The sequence below is a fragment of the Martes martes genome (genome assembly GCF_963455335.1).
Source record: "Martes martes genome assembly, chromosome: 10".
Lineage (NCBI taxonomy): Eukaryota > Metazoa > Chordata > Mammalia > Carnivora > Mustelidae > Martes > Martes martes.
Genome location: NC_137898.1, coordinates 4,326,220 through 4,348,711, shown reverse-complemented (window position 1 = coordinate 4,348,711; position 22,492 = coordinate 4,326,220). Strand labels below are relative to the sequence as shown.

The 22,492-nt window shown below is 55.9% G+C and overlaps 1 protein-coding gene across 4 annotated transcripts in view; it reads right to left on the bottom strand.

Moving 5' to 3' along the window:
• The window catches only part of CPT1A (carnitine palmitoyltransferase 1A), a 49,356-nt gene that overhangs the window by 12,185 nt on the left and 14,679 nt on the right, over positions 1–22,492 (bottom strand). For 3 of the 4 annotated variants that reach the window (XM_080816462.1, XM_080816463.1, XM_080816464.1), the window contains 12 exons: positions 21,369–21,522; positions 18,638–18,777; positions 15,157–15,328; positions 14,152–14,253; positions 11,558–11,695; positions 11,098–11,175; positions 10,310–10,417; positions 9,490–9,577; positions 6,687–6,882; positions 5,018–5,206; positions 4,256–4,361; positions 707–823 (listed from right to left, as the gene is read on the bottom strand). In XM_080816462.1, coding sequence (XP_080672588.1) covers positions 707–823; positions 4,256–4,361; positions 5,018–5,206; positions 6,687–6,882; positions 9,490–9,577; positions 10,310–10,417; positions 11,098–11,175; positions 11,558–11,695; positions 14,152–14,253; positions 15,157–15,328; positions 18,638–18,777; positions 21,369–21,509 — 1,575 coding nt within the window. In that variant the 5' untranslated portion in view covers positions 21,510–21,522. The remainder of the gene's footprint in view (positions 1–706; positions 824–4,255; positions 4,362–5,017; positions 5,207–6,686; positions 6,883–9,489; positions 9,578–10,309; positions 10,418–11,097; positions 11,176–11,557; positions 11,696–14,151; positions 14,254–15,156; positions 15,329–18,637; positions 18,778–21,368; positions 21,523–22,492) is intronic. The other variant, XM_080816465.1, reaches the window with a different exon arrangement.

Genomic DNA, 22,492 nt, shown 5'->3' with positions numbered 1-22,492 from the left:
AGGCGGGAGGGATTTCTCTGGACTTCCTGATCCATTGCGCTGGGAAAACTAAAACTGCTCAAGAAAGTTAAACCTACAGAAATATTTTAAATACACGGGGACCGACTTGGTCAGGTACAAGGACCCCGAGCCCATGCACCTCGGCAGCGGTGACACTGCTCTGAGGAGCTCACGCTGGCCCCTGGGGACGCAGGCGGAAGGCCTGGCTGAGACGGCAGCCCCACGCGTGGCATTTTCCACTACGAGAAGTGTTTCTCGGGCCCCCGAAATGCCTGCTTGGATCGGATGGGCAGAAATGTGGTATTTCCGCCCCTAAACTTCCTTCCCCAAAATGCTTCCTTGTATCGAGTGGCCTCTGTATGAGAATCTTGGAGAGAAACAGAAATAATACGTTAGTGATCGCAGAGTATTTCTACCCCAAAGGAAGTGACTTTGCTTTTCTCTTGTTCACTGCGCTGTCCGGCCAAACGTGAGCTGAAAATCTCGCCGACAACCTTTGCCAGAATGTGAAACAGAACCACCTCCTGGGGCCGGAGGCGGTGGGAGCTGCGGCAAGCAGCCCTGCGGCCCATGTGTGGACACAAGTCTGTGTGCGGCCTCCAGCTGAGCCGGTGCCCACTCAGCAAGGATGCGGCAGGGGGGCGGAGGGGGAGGCCCAGGCTCTGACCGGTTCCGTTCATCCCCACCCCAGGTCGCTGGGACTCACTTCCTCCGGGATGTCCCACTGCAGCCGGGTGGGGTACGGAATGTTCGGGTTGGTGTCGCCCTTGCAGTGCCCATCCTCTGCGTAGCCCAGCTGAAAGCAGTCCGTGGCCAGGACATACTGTCGCAAATGAAAAGATACATGCGTCCGTCAGGGAAGAAGAGCACGGTGAACCGTGTTACCTAGAGCATCTTGGAGATGACCCCCAGGGGAGACAGACCCTCGTTCTTCACAGAGATGTAATGAAGACAGCAGGACTGCCTCCCGGGGTGTGCCGGCAGGACGCCCGTTCGCACCTCACCCCCTCCGCACAGCCACCCGATGGGAAAGTTATTTCCATTCCAGAGGGGAGAGAAATGGACGTGAGGCGGCTCCCCGGCTTGCGGGCTGGCAAGCAGCTCGAGCCAGGACTCCAGCACATGCCGAGCCCATTTCTAGGTCCCGGGTGCCCGCTGGGGGCCACCCCTCCCATTCCCCGAATCTTTACAGCAAGCCTGGAAGGCAGGCCCCATTATCCTCACTGCGTAAAAACGAGGAGGCTGAGCCACCCAGGGAGGAAGCCGTGTGCCCCAGTCCACACTCCCCGTGAGCCAGGCTCCAGGCGTAGCTGGGGCGTTCTCTTGCCCCGGCGAGGACACCCACACGGATGAATTCAGTTGTATTTACGGAGCAGCTACTATGAGCCAGCAACCCTCTGCGCACCAGTGAGAGAATGGGGAACAAAACAGACCAGAATTTCTGCTTTTCCTCAAGACGTTAAACCTGACCATCTGACCTCCCCAGGTCCCCAGCCTCCTCCAGGGTGCACGCACGACAAATGGAAACACGTGTTTGCCTAAGATGTGTACACGAACGTTTCCCAGGGGCAGTGTTTACAGTCGTTGGAGTGTGGAAACAACCCATGCAACGGCCAGAACAGACAGTCCGAGATAGAAAGTAGACCTGGGGTTGCCTGGCGGGGGTGGGGGAGAGGAGCAGGAGTTCCCTTCGGGGGGAACATCCTAAAAGTAGATGCTGGTGTTGGTGGTACACCACCTTGTAAATACCCAAAACCCAGCAAATTGTGTACTTTAAGATGAATGTTATGGTATGTCAATTTTGTCTCCATAAATAATAAGAAGATTTTTTAAAAAAAGAAATCCCCAGGGGCACCTGGGTGGCTCAGTGGATTAAGCCTCTGCCTTCGGCTCAGGTCATGATCTCGGGGTCCTGGGATCGAGCCCCGCATCGGGCTCTCTGCTCCGCGGGGAGCCTGCTTCCTCCTCTCTCTCTGCCTGCCTCTCTGCCTATTTGTGATTTCTCTCTGTCAAATAAATAAAATATTTAAAAAAAAAAAAAAAAAAAAAAGAAATCCCTGTACTCAGGGAGCTTACATCCTAGTGGGGGAGGCGAACACACACACACACACCCCCCAAAACCCCACCCCAAGTCCGGCTGGGGGCGCCGTTGGGTGCGAGGGGTCGGGGCTCCAGCACAGGGGTGGTACATGGAGGCGGCCACGCGTGCACGTGTGGTTGGTGTCCACGCAGATCCGAGCAAGCGAAGGAGCCAGCCTACTTGTGTCTGAGCCGCTCCACATCAGAGACCCCAGAGGGCCCGACACATGGAAGCTTTAGAAACATGTGGGCGGCACATGTGGGCGGCAAGCAGGACCCAGCTCCGACCAGATCTGCTCCTGACCGCCTCACCATGGGCAGACAGGCTCCCGGGCCTCCGGGACAAGAGAGTGCGCCGGTTCCCATCCCTGCGGGGAGCTCCTGGGACCCACGTCCGGTCCCTGGAGCCCCAGGCCATGCCGTCTGCTGGTAGGAACCCGAGTGACCGCCTTGGGCTGTCCATGCAATCTCTTTACCCTTCTCTCCTCCAACAGCACTTAAAATAGAAGATGGCCTTGTCCACACGCAGGTTTCTCCACCTGGCTAAGTCACCCTGTGCCGTCCAGACTGCCCGTGGCTCGAGTGCTGTCTCCTTCACGGAGACCAGCTGTCATGCGCTCACGACTCAGGGTGTCCTTGGAACAGGTGCCGCAGGTCTGGACGAGTCCGCTGTGTCGACGGACCCCTCCGGACTCCAGCTGCTTCGTCCAGGGACCGAAGATAGCTGAGTCCTCGTGCAGTTTCAGCTGAACGGATCGCTCAGTTTTTGTTAGCATCGGCAGACGGGCGGCGGCGAAGACCCTTCTCAGACTTGACTGCTTTTATCGTATGCTCGAGTCTTGGGACCAGACCGCTGTCTTAGACTGTTCAGGAACACTGTTTTCCCACACAGAGAACCTCACTTGGCTGAAGGAAGGGCAGGTTAGGTTTTGCACGGACCCCAGCCAGGGGTAAGACGGTCAGGAGAAGTCTTGGAGGGGGCATCCAGGGCTCCTAACCCAGGACGGGGAGAAGGCAGAGGGGCCTGGAGGGACTGCGGTGAAGCGGAGACCCGCCGGGGCCAGTGGCCAGGGAAAGAGTGTTCTGGGCAGAGGAGGGAGCGCGTGCATAGGCCTTGTAAGAGATAGCAGGACATGGCCTAGGATTGGTGACTCTAGGGAAAATACGGACAGATAAAATATTTTAAAAATAAAGATTGAGATTCAAAGCCTTCAGAGGAATTTAAAAAAAAGAAAAGAAAAGAAAAGAACACGGTCATGCATTAAGATATCTTCACAAGTTCATGACAATTTCATCACGTCCGGTCCTCGAGTGAGCGCCACGGCCCGTGAAGGACGGTGGGGGCCTACGGTCCCGTCGTCCAGCTCCACCTGTTAGAGCAGCAGACTGCAAAGCACAGGCTGGGCTTTCAGGGTGATGTCAAAGGGCCTTGTTGCTTTAACAAAGTTACCTTGAGCTTCATCAAACCAGGATAATACGGAAATTTCTGGATCAGGTCCACTGTTGACAATCCCGGAGTTCAGAAATTTCTCCAAACGAGAACCGGGGAGGGTAAGTTAAGAAAGCAAAACCTTCCTCAACAGTTCGTGCCAAACGCAAAGAAGGTTCCGGCGCTTCAGGGAGAAATGAACTTTTTAAAGTTTAAAGCAGTGGCAGGGCCAATCCAACACCACATTTTAACGAGCTGGGCAGAGGGACCGGGTGGCCGGGGCTTGGCAGTTTTTAAATAACTTGGTAATTTTAAGAATGAAATGACGCGGCTGCATTTTTATCAACCAGGATTTAATGCACTTGCTTCTAGTCGGCCTAACACCTGGCACGTGGGAAACGTCTCGAGAACACAGCAAAGAAGGGATGGTTCCGCTTTAGCTCTGCCCTGGAGTCCCTGCACGAGAGCCAGCCGCCGTTCCGTCACTTTGGTCCCACCGGAGACGGCATTAAATGTGTTTCTATTTAAGGAAACTTAGTTGTAGGAAGTGCAGACACGAAGGCCTTTTGTTTAGCTAACCCATGTTACGCGAAGCGCCGATGTGTGTCACGAAGCCTTCTGTAATCAGATGGGTACTGCACGATGAAACGCCGTCTGGGGTCGGGACTGGCAACAGTAAGCGCCACGCTCACGTCACAGCTGCGCCCACTCACCTCCCACAGGTGCGCGACAGCTGCGCTCACTCACCTCCCACAGGTGCGCGATGATGGGCGCGTCGGCCCAGGAGTGCTCTGCGTTCATGCCCATCTTCCCGTTCTTGAAGACAATGAACGTGAAAGACTTATCGAACCACCTATGGGGGAAAGAAACATTCACGGGACTTAACTGTTTCAAAAAGACAAGAGCAAACGAAAGTCACGTACTTGTTTTGTTCGGGAAGGGCTCCTCTGCCCCCAGCCCCCCAAAGGCTGGCCCACACTCTTAAATCTCTGCAGAGCGCTGGTAGGAGCACACAGAGAACTTAGATGAGTCACTTCTCTGTTATCAGAGACAAAGATAAGCCGTTGTGAGCTGCGGACCAGCAGAATGCAATTATGTTATTCTAACGTGAAGGGACCCATGAGGCAAGGGCAGGGAGCAGGGGGGCCATGCCCCTGCACACACCCTCCCCCACGCACGCTGGGACGAGCCTCACCCCCACCTGCAGGGCAGGCGGGACGGCTCCGCAGACAGGGAAAAGGAGGCCACAGGAGTCATGAGCTCAGGGAGCAGGCCAGAGCCGATACCCAGCTCAGCCCCGTCCACCACCTTCTGCCTGGTTCCAGGCGCCCGAAGCCACCCCTCTCGCCAGTACCTCCAGTCAGAGGTGGGTGGGAACAGAGAGGGAAAAAAGTCTGCCACTGTGTGCGTGCGCGTGTGTGCGCGTGCAGAGAAGAGAACCAAAGCTGTGTTCTTGTGCGAGCCTCATTCCTTCAGGGCAGACACACCTGAGGCTGGCAGCCACGTTACCTGTCAGAGCACTTGCCGTGGAGGAGAGACTTGGCGTAGCTGTCCATGGACGCATCTGGGTCTTCCTTCCTGTACCCCTGCTCGCTTTCGTCGAGCGTCACGAAGAACGCTGCCTTCTCCACGGCATCGAGGGCCTGTTTGTTCTTCCCACGTCCAAAATAGGCCTGGCGACACTTGGCCCAGGGTACTCTGAAACAAGACTTAGAGTCAAACCTACAGGAACGTGGGGACGTCTCACATGCGATGTTCAAAATGGCATTTTTCAGTTTTGTAGGAATTTAAGGGAAACTACGCGTGTATGACCCTGTCTGCAGCGGACAGCACCATCGGTCGGCAGACCCTCCAGAGCAGGGCACAAGCACGGCGCGTACCTCCGCTCACTGAATGCTGGGTGGGCCACGAGAATACAAGCCCTGAGCTTCGTGACCGAGACAGGGCTCCCCGCGCCCGTGCCAGCGACCATCCTGACGACGTCGTGGCAGGTGCTGTGAGCCCGTCCCTCCGGCCCGGCTCCCCTCCAGCCCTTGTCCACGTACGAGCTCACTGACCAGCACTACCATTCCCATCTTTTGGGGGCGGGGGGGGGGGACAGGCACACAGACGTGATCACAGCTATTTTGTGGCAGGGAGAGCTTCCAACCCAAGTCCATGCTACTAACAGCCACAGGACACCCTGGGGGTAAGCGGCACCCCTGGGAGTCCAAGGAATGGGATTCTCTTCATCCTACCTTTCCTGGGATACAAGGAGCGGACACGACACCCTCGTCCTGAGAGTCGCCCCAGCCACGGCTCCTTCGATGGCCGCTAGGACCCTCACTCGGCCCTCCTCTGGTCCTTCACCCACCCACCACTCCAGATCAGGGTCATCTGGCCTGTCTCCTGCCCTCTTCTCTCCCGAGTGCTCGCTGAGGTGGCCTAAGGTACCAACACCATTGTCGTCACTGTCTGCCAGGGGCCACAGTGACAGCAAGGATGGTTACCAGTGCTGTGTGAAGGGACAAGAAGGTGACGGGCCAGCACATACACTCAGGGAGCCTCAGGGCCGGCCGCCCACGGAGCCCCTCGGGGCAGGGGGTCCCAGGCAAGCCCACTCCTCAGCTGCGATTTGTGCCCACCTGCCACCTGGGCCACAGATGCTCGTGAGCCCACGGGGAGGGAGCTCGTCCCCCGAACACACTGCCCTCCGCGGCTCCTTCCAGCCCCGGGGAAGCCGCGGTGACGCCCTAACACCCCCGGGCTTCCGGGACAGGGCCTCCCCTCCAGCTCCCGCTGCCCGCTCCAGCCTTCACTGCTCGAGGAGCCCCCGGACCAGAAGAATCTCCTACACCCGCTCGGGGCCCTCGGGGGGGGGGCCTTTTAAATGGCCGAGTCTCGCCCCAATGTAGGCGGGCCCACGGGACCCTCTCTGCCGCTCCCAGCACCCGCACCCCCGCGGCAGAGCCTGTGTCCCGAGTTCAACAGGCCCGCAGCCCCGCCGCAGAGCCTCACTCCTGAGTGTCTGGAGCCCTGGCACCCCGGGCACCTGGATGGGCCGCCGGCCAGCAGGGGCGGGACTCGGACTCTGCGCTCCAGCCCCGCCCCTCAGCGCCGCTGCCCCGCCCCCACGCACCCCTCCCTCCGGCCGTCCCAAGTCCACCGGCCAGACCCCTGTCACCGAGGAGCCACACACCTTTCTCCAGCCGTGAGGGCCGCCAGCTTGGCCTCCCCAGGCTGAGGCTCGGAGGGGTCGTCCAAGATCCGCTGCATCTGCTGCTCGATCTCCCGGGGCTTCAGCAGCCTGCCGTCGTGGTACAGCCAGACCTTGAAGTAGCGCCCTTTGTGGAACACCACGATGTGCTTGCTGTCCCGGACGTGCTGGATGGTGTCTGCGGCGGGACACGGAACCCAGAGGCAGCGGTTAGGGAGAGCTGAGCACGGCCCTGGCCCCCCCGACCGTCCTGCGGCCCCAACCCTGCCCCCGCCGTGTCCCTCGGCGGGCCCCATCCGTCCATTCCTCAAGAGTCTGTAGACAGTTCGGTACAGATCAAAGCTGAGAGATTTGACTCCGTCTCAGCTCCGCTCAGCCACTCACTGCCCGTATGATCTCGAGCCAATGACTTTGGCCCGTTCAAGGGTTACTACAGAAAACTACAGCAAACACGCCCTTCGAGCCTTCAATCAAAGTCAGATATAAGAAGCGGCACACTAGGATCACTTCCGCTCAGATGCTACACCAGGTCCTGGCCAGTGCACGGTAAACTAAGAAAGGAGAATCAGGCCTCTTGCAGCCACGATGAACCCCAGAAAACCCAACCGGCTGTTGAAATTACTGAGAACACAGCTGGGTAGCCGCTCAGGGTCCACATTTGCATTCCTCTCCCCTAGAGTTCTGGCCCGACTGAGCCCCTTCCACTCACATGCTTGGATGCCCCCCTCGGATGCGACTGTATTTGGAAGCAGGGCCTTTAAAGAGGTAATTCTATTAACACATTGTGATTAAGATGGACCTTAATCCCACACGACCAGGGTACTTGTAGGAAACGATCAGGACACAGAGAGGCACGGAGGGATGACCCCGTGAGGACACAGGGAGCGGACGGCCGTCCGCACGGGAGGTGAGAGGCCCCGGGGGGCTCCCTGCCTGCACCTGCGTCTCGGGCTTCGGCCTCCAGGATGTGGGGACAGTGAATGTCTCTCAGCCCCGCAGCCTGCGAGGTTTTGTTACAATGGCCCCCAAAACTAATATATTCAGGAGCCAACAACTCAAAAAGACACTTAAAACAACAAAAATGGAAAAGGAGTTAGGAGTAACTAACAGTTGAGGCACAACTGGGCAGAGAAAAGTACAGAAGCACCCCGTGATCCGAGGGGAGGTGTTCTGAGACCCCACAGGTGCCGGAAGCCGGGGAGCACATCAAACCCCAGCCGCACGCCTGCTTTCCCCAGCCTACGGGCCTGTGATCACGTCTGACTTACAAACGAGGTGTAGTACGACGTTAACAACAGCAAACCCGGAGCGATTACATCCTGTGCTAACAGAGCTTATGTGGACGCGGTCTCTCTCTCAAAACACCTTTCCTGGCCCTTCTTCTTGTGATGACGGGACACAAGTCACACGGGTATGACACAGGGTTAGGCGGAGGTCGCGGGGAATCACCAGCTCCCACGCCGTGGCTGGTCGTGGGTAACCGAGACCATGGAACATGAAACCACGCATAAAAGGAACAACTGTATGGCACTTCATTAAAATCATTTTTTAAAACGCTATTACGGGGGCCCCTGGGTGGCTCAATCGGTTAAGTGTCTGCCTTCAGCTCAGGTCATGATCCCAGGGTCCTGGGGTTGAGCCCCACACTGGGTTCCCTTCTCTCTCTCTCTGACAAATAAAGTTAAATTAAAAAAAAAAAAATCTGCTTGAGATTCTCACCCCTTCTGGTCCTCTGCTCTCTCTCTCTCTCTAAAAGAAATAAGAACCTTTAAAAATTTAAAAAAAAAAAAATGTAAGCATGCTATTATGGTCCCAACTGTCCCCAAACTGTTTTTTTGCCAACTCATCTGCTTTTCACAAAAATCTGGCCACGGATCACTAGACTCCAGACTGAGAGAGACAAAGGTTGACTTTTGAGCCAGAAACACGCAGGCTGGAGTGAGTTTTCAGAAAGCCTCTGGGTCCCGGATCCCAGGAGAGCTGAATCCGCTTCCAGAAGCTCAGCCAGAGGCCGGTTTCGGTGTCTGAGGACCCCCACGCCTACCATCATGGGACAAGTTCCCACCTGGGGCTCATAGTCCGGAGGTACCTGCTGTAACGACACCCCTCAAAAGCCAGATCAGCTCAGGACTCTGTAAACAATCAGCTTCGAAAGTGGCAGTGGGTTAAAAGGAACAAAAAAATAAAAAGCAGCTGTGGGTTCATTTTAACGCCCACCATAAGGGCTCAGACGGGGCCTGGTTTGTCTCTTGGCGAGTGACCAGTGTTTGCCACCTGCAGGGCCACCCGGAGGCTCACAGGTGGCACAGCCTGAGCCCTGGCTGGCCCGGAACAGTCCCAGGTGGTGCCATGTCTCTCCCTCTTGTTCTTGAGGGCGTCCTGGCTCAGATTACGTGGCCTCCTGGCGTTCTGCGACGGCCGGGGGTGGGGATCAGCTGTCCCAGGTCAGGCCCGGCCTCCTGAGCACACGCCAGCGTGTGTTACACCAGAACCGTGAGTGTGGGCCAGAGCTGCACTCCCGAGGGAGCCAGACGAAGAAAAGAATGTTCCTAGCCAGACCTGGGAGAAACAGCCCAGGAGACAGCCTTCGGCCAAAGAGAAACTGAGTCTGAAGGTAAGTCACTTGTCCGGGCCTAAGAAAGACCGAGGAAACGTTCAGGAACGTTCCTGAGCCTAAAACCTCACACTGTTAGGAAGGGTCAGTGTGAACCCGTGTGCTGCCCGTCTGTGACCCCGTATGCAGCGAGCACGGAGTGAACGGGCTTCCCCAAGGGGCCCCACTCACCCGTCTCCTCGCCTGGGATCCGCGAAGTGTTAAACATTCGCTCCCACTGAGCAGAGCAGAGCGGAACCGTGGATCCCAACAGAAGAATCTACAACAAAAATGCATTTCAAACAAACAAACATTCCTTGGGGGGGCGGTGGGAGGAAGGGGGAAAGGAGCAAAGGAAACACTCATCTGTCCTCCGCGCACACAGGGCCTGACTCTCTCTTCCAAACGGCGAGGGCAGCTCTTGGCTGGGCCATGACCTCGACCTCTAAGACCCGCCGGGCGCGGCCAGGGCTTGGGGCCCCGCACCCCTCCTGCCCAGAGGTCACGCCTTCTAAGGGATCATTTGTCACCTGACACTTACACCACAGACCTTTTCCAAACTGGCGCTTCAACCAAGGGCTACCTAAAGAAAGAAATGTCTTGTTCTCCCGGACTAATTCACCAGCTCAATTGTTTTCTTCCAAAGGTAAACAAGAGCTTCTTCCGGCTGAGATCACGGGGTGACGTACAGTAGGAATTTAGAACACACCAGGAGCATTAAATCTCACGGTAATTACGGAGAGTGAAAGAGGCAAGACCAGAGACAAAGAGAGAGCGAGCATACTGCACGGTTTCATTCGCATCAAGCTTTGAACGGTACAAGTGACCCAGAGACAGAAGGCACAAGCGAACTTTTGGGGGTGACGGATATGTTCACGCCCTGGACCGTGGAGACAATGTCAGGGGTATGTTATATAGATACAACAGGACCTAGCGAAGGAGGCCTCGAGTATGTGCACGAGATCAACAAAGCCGTCAGAAAAGAAGTTTCTAGAGCAGTGAGCCTGCGTACCGGCTTGATCTCCTCCCGGTCCAGCCGTCGTCTGTAGAGCAGGATGGCGTGGATGGCGTTGCCCGCTCTCGCTGCCTGGATCTGGGTCGGCAGGATGTACAGCAAGTCCTGAGAAGGCAAACCCGTGTCGGCACAGAGGACGTCCGTGGGCAAAGCCACGCTCACTTAAATACACGGGAGGGCACTTCCGCACTGCTAAAATGTTTCCATCGGTGTGAGATCACCCCCGCTCTGATAGAAAAAAAATTGGAACTGCATTTCCTACGCTTGGACAGTTTTGTACTTTACAAGCAAATAAAAGTGACGAACAGGAAGAAAAAGAACAAAGAACGAAGCTGCCCGGTTATTAAGGCTATTAAATGCCGGTTCCCGAACCCCAGCTATGAGGCTTCCAACGAGACAACGGGAAGAGCCCTCCCAGGCCTCGAAGCCGCCGAAGACAAGAACCTCCTGGCGTCCCAGGGCTGGGGGAGCCGTGGCCACCTGTCGCCACGCTCGGTGGAGTGGCACAGACACAGCCCACACGTCACCGCGGCATCACAACGCAGCGCCCAGCTGAGATGACAGGCAGAGGGGCCACCGATGGCCTTGGGAGTATTTCTGCGGCCCTAATCTCTCGGCAGTGGCTCGGGGCCAACACAAAAGGACGGCCACGCGCAGCTCTCAGGCGTAGCAGGCAGGGGCTGGGCCCCGGCAGAAAGCCTGGGTCCGCGGGAACAGGGGCAGGAGCTTCCGGGGCGGCCTGCGGGCCTGTGGGGACGCCCGCTACGCCCGCCGGGGGCACTCACCATGGCATAGTAGTTGCTGTTCACCATCAGCGGCCCCCGTCCTCGCAGGTAGATGTACTCCTCCCACCAGTCGCTCACCTGCGGGGGGCCAAGGGGACAGAGCACCGACGAGCTGAGCGGGAGCCACACGGGCTGGCGGGGCCCCCGGGGTGCAGGACGGCTCGCGGGCGCGAGTGTGTATGTGGGACACACGCCACGGCCCGTGTGGGAGCCTAAGCCCAAGTGCGAGCTCAGCACACCCCTGCCGCCGGCGCCTGATTTAAACAGCACGTGCGCCAGCCCGCCTCCGGCCCCGGCCTCTGGCTCCCTCCGGTCACAGTGAATACCTCCTCCTGCGCACCCCACCTCGTACGGCCCGCCAAGCGGCTCCTCTCGCCCGCCCCACGCGGGGAGGCCCGGCTGATTCGCGGCACGAACTGGCACACGAACGCATCGACGGATGGCGAGCACGTGCACTTACATAGTTGGTGGCCCACCAGGATTTTAACTTCAGGTACCACTGCAGTTTGGGCCCAAGGGTGACTGCAAAATCTTCTGCCAGAACCGTCATCCGTTTGAAGTCGGACTCCTTCATCAGAGGCTTCACGGACTCTAGGTACTAGGGTTGACACAGGGCACACCCGCCAAGTTCACACACAGGCCCCCCATCTGTGTCTTAGGAAGAACGTAAACGTATTTACAAGATTTAAAAATCTTCCCCAAGGAGGGATGCCTGGCCGGCTCAGTCGGAGGAACGCACAACTCTTGATCTCGGGGTTGAGAGTTCAAGTCCCACGTTGGGAAAAGGAGATTAATCAAAAATAATTAAAAAAAATTTTTTTAAATTTATTTGACAGAGAGAGAGACAGCAGGAAAGGGAACACAAGCAGGGGGAGTGGGAGAGGGAGAAGCGGCTTCCCACCAAGCAGGGAGCCTGATGCGGGGCTCGATCCCAGGACCTGGAATCCTGATCTGAGCCAAAGGCAGCCGCTTAACGACTGAGCCACCCAGGCACCCCTAAAAATAATTTTTTTTATTTTAAAGATTTATTTTAGAGAGAGCGGATGAACAATTGCGGGGGGGGGGGATAGAGGGAGAGAGAGAATCCCAAGCAGGCTCCACGCTCAGGGGAGCATGATACGGGGCTTGATCTCACAATCCTGAGCCAAAACCGAGAGTCAGTCATTTAACAGACTGAGCCACTCAGGCTCCCCTTAAAAATAAAATCTTTAAAAAAAAAAAAAAAAAAAAGGAACAACTCCACCAAGCTGGTTTTGCGGGTCCTTGAACAAGTTAACCAGACGGCTTTACGTCAGCAACAAAGACACAAACACACTCCTTCGTCCCTTAATGTCCTTCCGGCTCTCCAGACAAGCATCACCGAGATCACCAGAGTGACAAGATCACGGCTCGCCCAGCAAGGACGTCTCACTTGTCTTTACCCATCATTTGGCCCTTAATGAAAGCCCTATTCCCACCCACTCAACAGTGACTCAGGACAGTGCTGGGAAGGTGTGTGGGATGAGGCCTGGATACCAGGGCACGAATGAGGAGCCAGAACAATGAGATGGGGAGGGCCCAGCCCCGGGTCAAGGGCAGGTCTCCAGGGACAGGGCTGTGGGGGCCGGATTTTGACCAGCCCCGCCCTGAAGTCAGAGAGCCCAGGTGGCAGGTCACAGATAGAGCGGTGGGCTTCTGAGACCATCGTCAACAGCTGCTGCCACGTACACAAGCGATCTAGAAAGTAAGGCCATCATCTTATCAGGAAATGCATCCACCTGCCAAGTTTTGTCTGCCGTGAACACAGCTTTAGGGTGGCAGAGAGATCTCCAGGACCCCTCCTTAAATATTTAAAAGTAGCCACCACTCCTAAAACAGAGCAACTGCTCAGGTTTTCAAGTTTACTCAAAGTGAGACGCGCAGGAGTGGGACTGAAAATTACATTCCGAAGCACGTCAAGCCGGGCGCTGGGTTCCGGCAGGCGGCGCGGCAGGTGGCTTGGCTGCCCTCCTGCGGGATGGGGCTCCTGGCCGTGGGGCCACAGGTCAGGGCACAGGAGAGCAGATATGAGAGGGAACTTGAAAAGGCCAAGAGGGACGAAATAAGGAGGCTGGGATTCAAAAGCCAAGACATGTCCCACTTAGGTTTTAAAATGAGGCCACGGGACAGGCAGAAACAGCCGCCCTCGCCGGCTGCAGTGGGAACGTGTGTGCTGTGGGATTCAGCCTGGCGGGGCCTCCCACGTGCGAAGCACAGGTCCCATCAGACCCCAGGGCCCCGGTTCCAGGCTCACACCCAGCAGAACGGCAAGCAGGTCCTCGAACAAAACCATTCACAACGGCCAGAAGGTGGAAACAACTCCAATGTCCAGCAACAGGTGACTGCATGAATGCGGTGGGGTCCAACCGTCCAGTTGGATATCACTCAGTCATTAAAAGGCAAGATACAGGGACAGACACTACAGCAGAGACACAGCCTCAAAACAGTCTAAAAGCCACATGTCGTGGGATTCCATGTACCGGAAACATCCAGGAGAGGCGAACCCCCAGAGACAGAGAGCAGGCTGTGGGTACTGGGGCTGAGCCGGGGGAAATGGGGGTGTGATGCTGACGGGGGTGGGGATTGGGTGATGGAAAGTTCTAGAACTAGACCGTGGTGGAGACGGCACTATGAGACTGAATTCAGTGCCACACAACGGCACGGTTTAAAGTGGTTAAAACGGTCATATTCGTGTTATATACGTATACACTGCAATTTAAAACCAGTCACATAACATACCAAAGACCGTTGAATCGGATGCTTCCAGGAACTGTATGATATGTGAATTATATCACAATAAAGCTGTGTAAAAAAAATTGTGCAAAACTATCAAATGTGATGCTTTTAAAAATAAAAAACAGCTCACGTGTGCCGATACGTCAGAAAGGAAGAGATCTCCGACAACGGCCGGATGAGTCCACTGCTGAGACCTAACACGGCCAACTGACAACCGGCCGCCATCGGGTCATCAGCCCTAAACCCCGGACGCCCGGCGGCTCGGAGGGGGCGTCCCAGGGAGCTCAAGGCCACACCTACCCTGCTCACGGTGTCCTTGACGGCCGGGACCGGCAGGCGTGGCAGCGACGTCTGGAAGCTGTACAACATGGGTTTTCGGCCCGAAAAGATCTTGACCATACTCTTAAAAAAAAGCGCATTTGAAAATGAGAGACCGTGTTGAAGAGGTAGAGCCCGTTCTCAACCTGCTGACTCTTTCCTGATTATCTGCGCTTCGTGTCTCCATCTCCGGTCCGTTTTCCACCCCGTACCTCACAGGCCTTTGCCAACAACCAGGTGACCCCACCCAAAAACCACCCCAAGTCTGGCGGAGGCGTCGAGATGCCCCGGCCAGGGTGGGCCCCCGGAGGTTGCCGGCCGACTGCGCTCCCGCCCGCGGGCAGAACAGCGAGGGACACCACGGAACCCCCGCCTTGGAGCTAGTCAGAGAAGCTGCAGTGCGGGCGGGCGCCACCCTCCTTGGATGGAGAACCTGGACGGCAAACCCAGCTGGCTCCGGTACACCGTGTTCAAAACTCCCCAGCGCCGTGAATCGGCCTGTAGTCACGGTGACTCAACCCCCTGCGGCTCTCAGGTCAACCAACCCCACGTGGAAGGGCAGAAAAGTCCCCGAGGATCCCCCTTTCAAAGTAAAAGCCACCTGCATAAGAGCGGGTGCTGAGTGAGACGAGCCAGACCTGGAAGGGCGAATACGGTGGCGAGGGAGGTGGCAGCTGTCGGGGGCACGGGGCTGTCCCGGTGCACTTAAGCCTCCGCTAAGACGGCACATTTACCTACGAGCTCTCACCGCAAAGGAAAGGCGGGGTGGGACATAAGGAAGCCCGGGGGGGGGGGGGCGGCGCGGAGCTAAGTGTGCAACACCGATAATGGCCGTGGTTCCACACATGCGTACTGACTTCCAGGCCCAACCAGCCGCGCACACCGCGACCAGCTGGGCGGCCTGGCGCGCACCAGGCGTACCCCAAGAAAGTGCTCAGAAACCATCCACAGCGGCTGGGTGCCACGAGCACAGTGGGGATCCCTTACCATCCAGATCTTGGTGGCGCGGCTCATCTTGCCGTGCTGGGCGAACATCCAGCCGTGGTAGGACAGCAGCACCTTGAGGGAGTAGCGCATGGTGACGATGAGGGCCACCCACAGGCCCGTGCCGAAGAGGAGGCCGCTCACCACGTTCTTCGTCTGGCTGGACATGCAGCTGCTGGGGAGACAACACGAGCCGAGTGCACGCTAGTGGGGACACCACATGCCACCAGCCGGAGCGGCCTTCCCTCCACAGGAGGGGGACCGCAGACCCCGAGTCCAAGACAGGATGCCACATCCCCTGAGCGCCAACCCGGCTCTCAAAGGCTCAGGCATCGCTCTCCCGTCCTCGGGACAAACCAAGCCTCCTGCGTCCTAGGGGGGAAACGCACAACTTCCTCCAGGGTCTGGGGACGGGGATGGGGACAGGGGACGTGTGAGGTGGCGGGCTGTCCACGGAGAAACCCACGGCCCGGGTCCACCGGCACACCACCATAGCCGGGCGCCCACCACGCCTCTGGGCCGTTCCCTTCCTGCCCCCTCTCCTTCCTCCGGCATCGCTTCGGATATCGCCAGGACTCACAGACGCTCAGGTCACTCGGGGAAACTGGTGTGGCTGCTTCTACCAAAAGAGCCTGGTTTGGATCCAGGCAGGAAAGAAACTGATGCTACAAAATGACCATTTATTTTTTTTAAAGATTTTATTGATTTATTGAGAGAGAGAGCGTGAGCAGAGGTCGGGGGAGAGGGAGAGAGGAAATCTCAAGCAGACCCCCTGCTCAACGCAGAGCCCACTTGGGGCTCGATCCCAGGACCCTGAGATCACGACCTGAGCTGAAATCGAGAGTCGGACACCAACCGTAAAACGGTCATGTAAGTGATAAACTTCAAGAGAGACAATTAATTCCTCACTTGCTAAGGAAAGAGACACCCTGTATGGGAAAGATGGAACCGTACAAAACCTCTGCAGTCTTGTTTTCCGTTTCAGTTGTTTTGGAAACCACAAGCTAGTTATAAAATAAAAGGGATTTAAACACCAAACGTTGGCAAGGACATAGAAAATAGGGAACCTTCGGGCACTGTTGGGGCAGCCGCTGTGGAGACCAGGATAGAGCTTCCTCAAAAAAACTAAAAACAGAACTGCCCTATGATCCAGCAACTCTACTTCTGAGTATTTATCGGAAATCAGTCTCTCTCTCTCTTTTTTTAAAGATTTATTTATTTATTTGACAGAGAGAGAGAGAGAGATCACAGGTAGGCAGAGAGGCAGGCAGGAGTGGGGGGAAGCAGGCTCCCCGCTGAGCAGAGAGCCCAATGCGGGGCTCGATCCCAGGACCCTGAGATCATGACCCGAGCTGAAGGCAGAGGCTTTAACCCACTGAGCCACCCAGGTGCCCCAGGAAATCAGTCTCTTGAAAACACACCCGCATCCCCAAGTCCATCTGGCAACATCCACGACAGCCGAGATATGAAAACCACCTACGTGCTCACTGACGGGCGCATGGACAAAAGTGCGCCACATACATGGGATGGAAAGTTATTCAGCCGTAAAAAGGAAGGAAATCCTGCATTTGGGACAACCATGGACCTCGAGGGCATTATGCCAAGCAAAGTGGGTCCGACAGAGACAGACGGATCCCGTAGGATCTCACTTATATGTTGAATCTGAAACAAAAATCTAAATTCCTAGATCCAGAGAGCTGGGGGATGGGCAAAACGGGGGCGGGTAGTCCAAAGGCACAGACTTCCAGGCCCGCTGGCTGGCTCCATTAGGAGGGTGCGTGACACTTGATCTCAGGGCTGTGAGTTCAAGCCCCATGGTGGGTGTGGAGATTACTGAAAACAAAATCTTGAGGGAAAAAAAAGGGTATGAACTTCCCATTGTAAGGCCAAAAAAAAAAAAAAAAAAGTTTAGGGATCACAGTAACTATAGTTAGCAATACCATAGTGTATATTTAAAACTGCTAGGAGAGGAAATCCTAAAAGTTCTCATCACAAGAAAAATAAATCTGTACCTACATGTGGTGACGTCACTTAATTACTTGTGGTAATCAGTGTGAGCTCCATACATCTACCAGATCATTATGTTATACGCCTAAAACTAATATAACGTGGTATGTCAATTATAGCTCTTTTTTTTTAATTATAGCTCATTTTTTAAAATTATTCTGGCATGCTTCAAATTATAAAAATGACCAACAGACGTAACCTAGAGATACCTCCCATATTTAAAAACCACCAAATTAATACCTTCTGATAGTTAAGTAACACTGAAAACAAATGGTCTTCAAAGTAAAATACTTTTGCTCCAGAACTTACTTATCAAATCTCGTGTTGTGACTTTTCTCTGTAATAGACACATGGGCGTGCCAATGAACAGCATTAGCAAAAAAAAAAAAAAAAAAAGAACGAGTTCCTTCCGAGGCGGCAGAGGCCAGACGGATGCAGAGCAAACCCAGCCAAGTACGTCTGCGTTTGTGAAAACAGCCACCTGGGACGGTCAGAAGGTGCTCTCCGGAGAGCCGCTTCCAGAACGACCCTCGAGCCTGGGAAGACGCTGACCCCTAACCTGGTCTTTCTAAATTTGGGCCAGGCATGGCCCAGTTCACCGCAGTTGGTTTAGAGGGACAAAGAAACAAATCGTATAAAGACCCAGATTATAAAGGGCTTTAAATAGCCAATACTTCTAAGCCTAATCCAGTGCTAAGAGCCCACAGTGGAGAGTAAATTAAAACTGTGTTAGACCCACCAGAGTCCGAAAAGCACGCACAAACACCACGACCCAACGCACAGCCGCCCAGCTATCTGCAGGGGTCACAAGGACAGGAGGAGCAAGGTTTCCCCAGAGTGTCAGGGAGTGTCGGGGTCCCTGCCTCGGCCTCCCCGGCCTCCAGGCAGGGCAGGGAATCTGGCAGGGGTCCAGCCCAGACACGCTTCCCCTGCAATGATGGAATTTTTATTCGAGGACTTGCAGACGCTTATAAAGGCACAAGCCAGTGCTCTCGAGGCAGCGTGGAGGCCACGAGCGACTCAGCCGGATGGGAAATACTCAGAAGCGTGGGGGTTCCCACTGGGTTTCTAAGCCACTCTGACAGGGAGCTAAGGGGCTGAGGTCCCCCCAGAGCAGTCAGTTCTCAGGGTCACAGACGCCAGTGCAAAGAGCTGACCATGTCCAGGACCAGCACCTAGAGCAGAAATTCCTTTTGAGCATTCCCCAGCCAGGCAAAGTGCACTGACCACAACCGTGGGCCCCGACGCGACGTCCCACAGCAACCCAGGACCAAGGCCATCTTCGGAGAAAGGGCCAGGAGGGACCCCAAACTCCCTGAGGGCCTTATTCACAGAAGAAAGCCTACAGGAGAACAGCCAAGCAAGCTTCAAATGGAATCAGCACAGTAACGGTCCTTATATTTGAAAAGACATAAAAATACCAGCAGCAAAAATCGCTAACTTCCTAGACAATTGGAGATTTGAAAAGAGTACTTACGTCGTGTCCAGGGTCCGATTGATTTTTGCAATTATCCCCAGCGAGGGGTCGATCTTGGCATACATGGTTGACATCACACCCACCACCACGATAAGCCAACTGGAGGGGCTCGCCGGGTACACACCAGTGATGATGCCATTCTAGAAACAGAACATGGACCATGAGTACTGTCCCACCCACTAAGTCCTCGGGCCCTGGTGATGGGGGCAGTGGGATGACAGCAGTGGGTGGGGGGCCTTTGTAGCTCATGGTGGCTAAGTGACCACTGTAGAAAGTCTTCCCCACAGCCTCCAGCCCTTTCTCTTCCTCTACTTCTGAGCCAAATCCCTCCCTGAAGCAGATACCCTGAGAGTGACCCCAGGACATTTGAATCACCCGAGGCATGAGTTTAACATTGATTCCTGAGCTCCACCCAGACTAATTTACGACACCTTTGAGTTAAGGAAGTCACTAAGCCAACCATGAAGTCCTCCCCCCAGTCCGCTACACTTGGGATGCCCCAAGACCCCCAGCCCCAAAACCACCCCTCCTGCCACTCCTGAATCAAGAGGCTTCTCAACCTCCAAGTATTTTCAGGAGACCTCTCTCCACATTAAGAATTTGCTGTATGGGGGTGCTTGGATGCCTCAGTGGGTTAAGCTTCTGCCTTCAGCTCAGGTCATGGTCTCAGGGTCCTGGGATTGAGTCCCGCATCGGGCTCTCTGCTGAGCGGGGAGCCTGTTTCCCTCCCCCCCGCCTCCTGCTCTGCCTACTTGTGATCTCTGTCAAATAAATAAATAAAATCTTAAAAAAAAAAAAAAAGAATTTGCTGTACAATCCCTCAGCCAAACCCCCCTACTTCCCAAACCTAAAAACCACAAAGAAGTGGCAGGAGCAGAAGGCGGATATGAAACAAAATTCTGGAGCCCAGGTGAGCCTTGTGGTTCCTTATTCTCTTTATTTCTGTGTTTTAAAACTTCTAATTAAAAAAAAAAATCCTTTCTTAAAGAAGATTTTTATTTATTTGAAAGAGAAAGAATGAGACAGAGAGAGCATGAGAAGGGGGAGGGTCCGAGGCAGAAGCAGGCTCCCTGCTGAGTGGGGAACCCAATGAGGGACTCGATCCCAGGACTCCAGGACCATGATCTGAGCCAAAGGCAGTCGCTTAATCGACTGAGCCACCCAGGCGCTCCCAAAAAATATATCTTACTAAAGCCATCTTAACAAGCGATTTGACCAAGACAACGGATTTAAAAACTCTCAAATCTTATCTGAATTCTTTTAGGAGCTACGTGGACCCTCACATGTCATTCCCCTGGATTTCCTATTGTCTAAAAGTGTAAGAAAGACATCTTCTAAAAAGTAGGGGTTCTCCTGGTGTTCTCTGATAGACACATACACCTACTACGTGACGTTACATTAAAGTGGAGGCAGGAAGGGCCCAGATAAAAGGTCTCCCGCTCACCCCAGCCCTCCCCCTGCAGCCGCTCTAAGCTACGAGCCATGCAGCGCTCTGTAACCACGCGGTCAGGCGTGGCTGTGAACCGTTTATCTTCTCTCCTCCAGCCTACTGGTCCTGCCCCCTCAGCACACCAACGGATTATTTTTCTTTTTAAAGGAAAGTTGCTAAGAGTGTAGATTTTTTTTAAATTTTTAAATTTTTTTAAAGATTTTATTTATCTATTTGTCAGACAGAGATCACAAGCAGGCAGAGAGGCAGGCAGAGAGAGAGAGGAAGCAGGCTCCCTGCCAAGCAGAGAGCCCGATATGGGGCTCGATCCCAGGACCCTGAGATCATGACCTGAGCCGAAGGCAGAGGCTTAACCCACTGAGCCACCCAGGCGCCCCACAACGACAACATCTTTAAACGAGCATTTCCACTGGCTTCCAGGGACTGACGCCACAGCTCTGCCCCCAAGTCTCCCTTTTCCGGGCTCTGAGGGTGAAAAGGATTTGCTCTGGGCAAGGTCAGGTGGCAATGCGGGCTTCCTCCTGTAGGTGGCGACTCCTCCACCGCGGGGGCCGCCGTGGGGGCCGCTGGCGCCGGCTGTGCGGGCAGCGCCTGTCCGGCCTGGCCTGTTACCCGCCCGGGGCGTCCCCCTTCTCTGACTCACTGCTCCCTCCGATTCTGGCTCCTCCTCGTAGCCACGAGGAAACTGGAGAACAAATGCAGTTCGCAGTTTTCCTCATTCCCCGGGCAGGTAACGCTGAACTCTCTCCCCGCCCGAATTTCTAAACGCGCCTCTTCCTCCTTCTGCGACTTTCAAAGTCGATTAAACCACGAACAAGTGAAAAACAAGACTCGTGCTGGACTAAAAACCGTGAATACCCTTCCAGTCTTTCAGGGAAACAGAACTGAGAACAGGGGAAGTTGCCTCTGCTTGGATGGACGCCGGATTTCGCCACCCGGCCGTGTTATCAGCGAGGCACCTGTTAGATAAGGTCGCCGCCTTCCCCCGGCTGGGAGACCGTCCTCTTTCCAGAAGGCGTCAAGAGTTCTGGACTCAGAGACGTGGGTTCTAGTCCTTCCTCCGCTTCTCTGAGCAGGTCACTCGCCCTCTCTGCGCCCCACTCACCCCCAGAGCGAGCCGACGCCCCGGCCCGCCTCCCAGAACGTCTTCCAGAACTCGGGCCGCGGGTGTGTAAGCGGACGCGTGTCCTAAGTGCGGCGGGAGTACCGACCGCGCCCCCGGCTCTCCGAACGCGCCCGCCCCCCTGAGCCCCGCACAGACTGAGACAAGCGCTGGCCCACCTTGAACCTGATGAACTTCTTCTTCCAGGAATGCAGTCCGGACAGGTAGATCTGCTTGAGGGCTTCGTGGCTCAGCCGCAGGTCGATCCCGTCCGGGGTGACCGTGAACTGGAAGGCCACGGCTTGGTGGGCTTCCGCCATCTTCAGCAGCGTCCTGGGAGGGGGAAGGGGGGGGTGACGCGGCCGGCACGTCACCGGACATTAGGAAACCCCTCACCGGGACACGGGGTTCGTGCCGCATGAAGTCTTTCCCAGCCTTTCCCAAACTTAACGTTCCACTCACAGACCCAGGTCCGCACGACGGGCCCCGCCGCCCCCTCCGGTCCAGCGCTGCACAGCCCACTGTCGCCTCTGCTGGGAGGCCCGGGGTGGCCAGCGGAGTCCAGGAGTGGAACCCCCCCCACCACAGGGCTCCGGGCCCCAGGCCCATGCAAACCCCTATCCCTGCCCCCGCCACCCCACTGAACCACCCCTCCAGGCCCGCAGCCCCCGCCACACCCAGCCGACGCTGGAAGCTGGTGGCCATTTCACCGCCTGCCAATGTCATCCCCACCCGCCAGCCCCCTGGAGGCTGGCACAGAAGAAACCCAGAGGGTCCCCAGATGAGTCCACGATGGCCCTAAACCCCTTATCTCCAGGCAGGAGCACTGGACTCTGGGGTGCGTGGGGGGCTCTCTGGAAACCATCTCAGGCGCCACAAGACTCCATGGAAAGGAGACGCACGGAATCTTCAGGAATAGGTGTTTGTGGGCATCTACGGACAGAGCCAAGCCCCCTTCCTCCTCCTCCTCCTCGGAGGCTGTGACTGACGTGGGTCAACAACCCAAGGGGTGGAACCTTAACTAGGGGGGCATTTACCCCCTGCAGGCAGGCCCGCTGGGGCTACCCGCCCCACCCCAACGACTAGAAACGCGTTTCCTTTCAACAGCTTCAGAGCCGGGTCTACCCCCGCTCCCCTCCTCCTGGCTCCCATCTTCTTCCTTGGGGACTCCCGAGCACCTCACGGCCTCCCTCCCGCGAAGCCGGCCCCTCTGCCACCTTCTGGAGCCGTGGGACCGAGCCGTCTCTTCCCAAACTGTCCCGGAGCGACCCGCCCTCCAAAGGAAGCGAACAGAGTGGGGGGA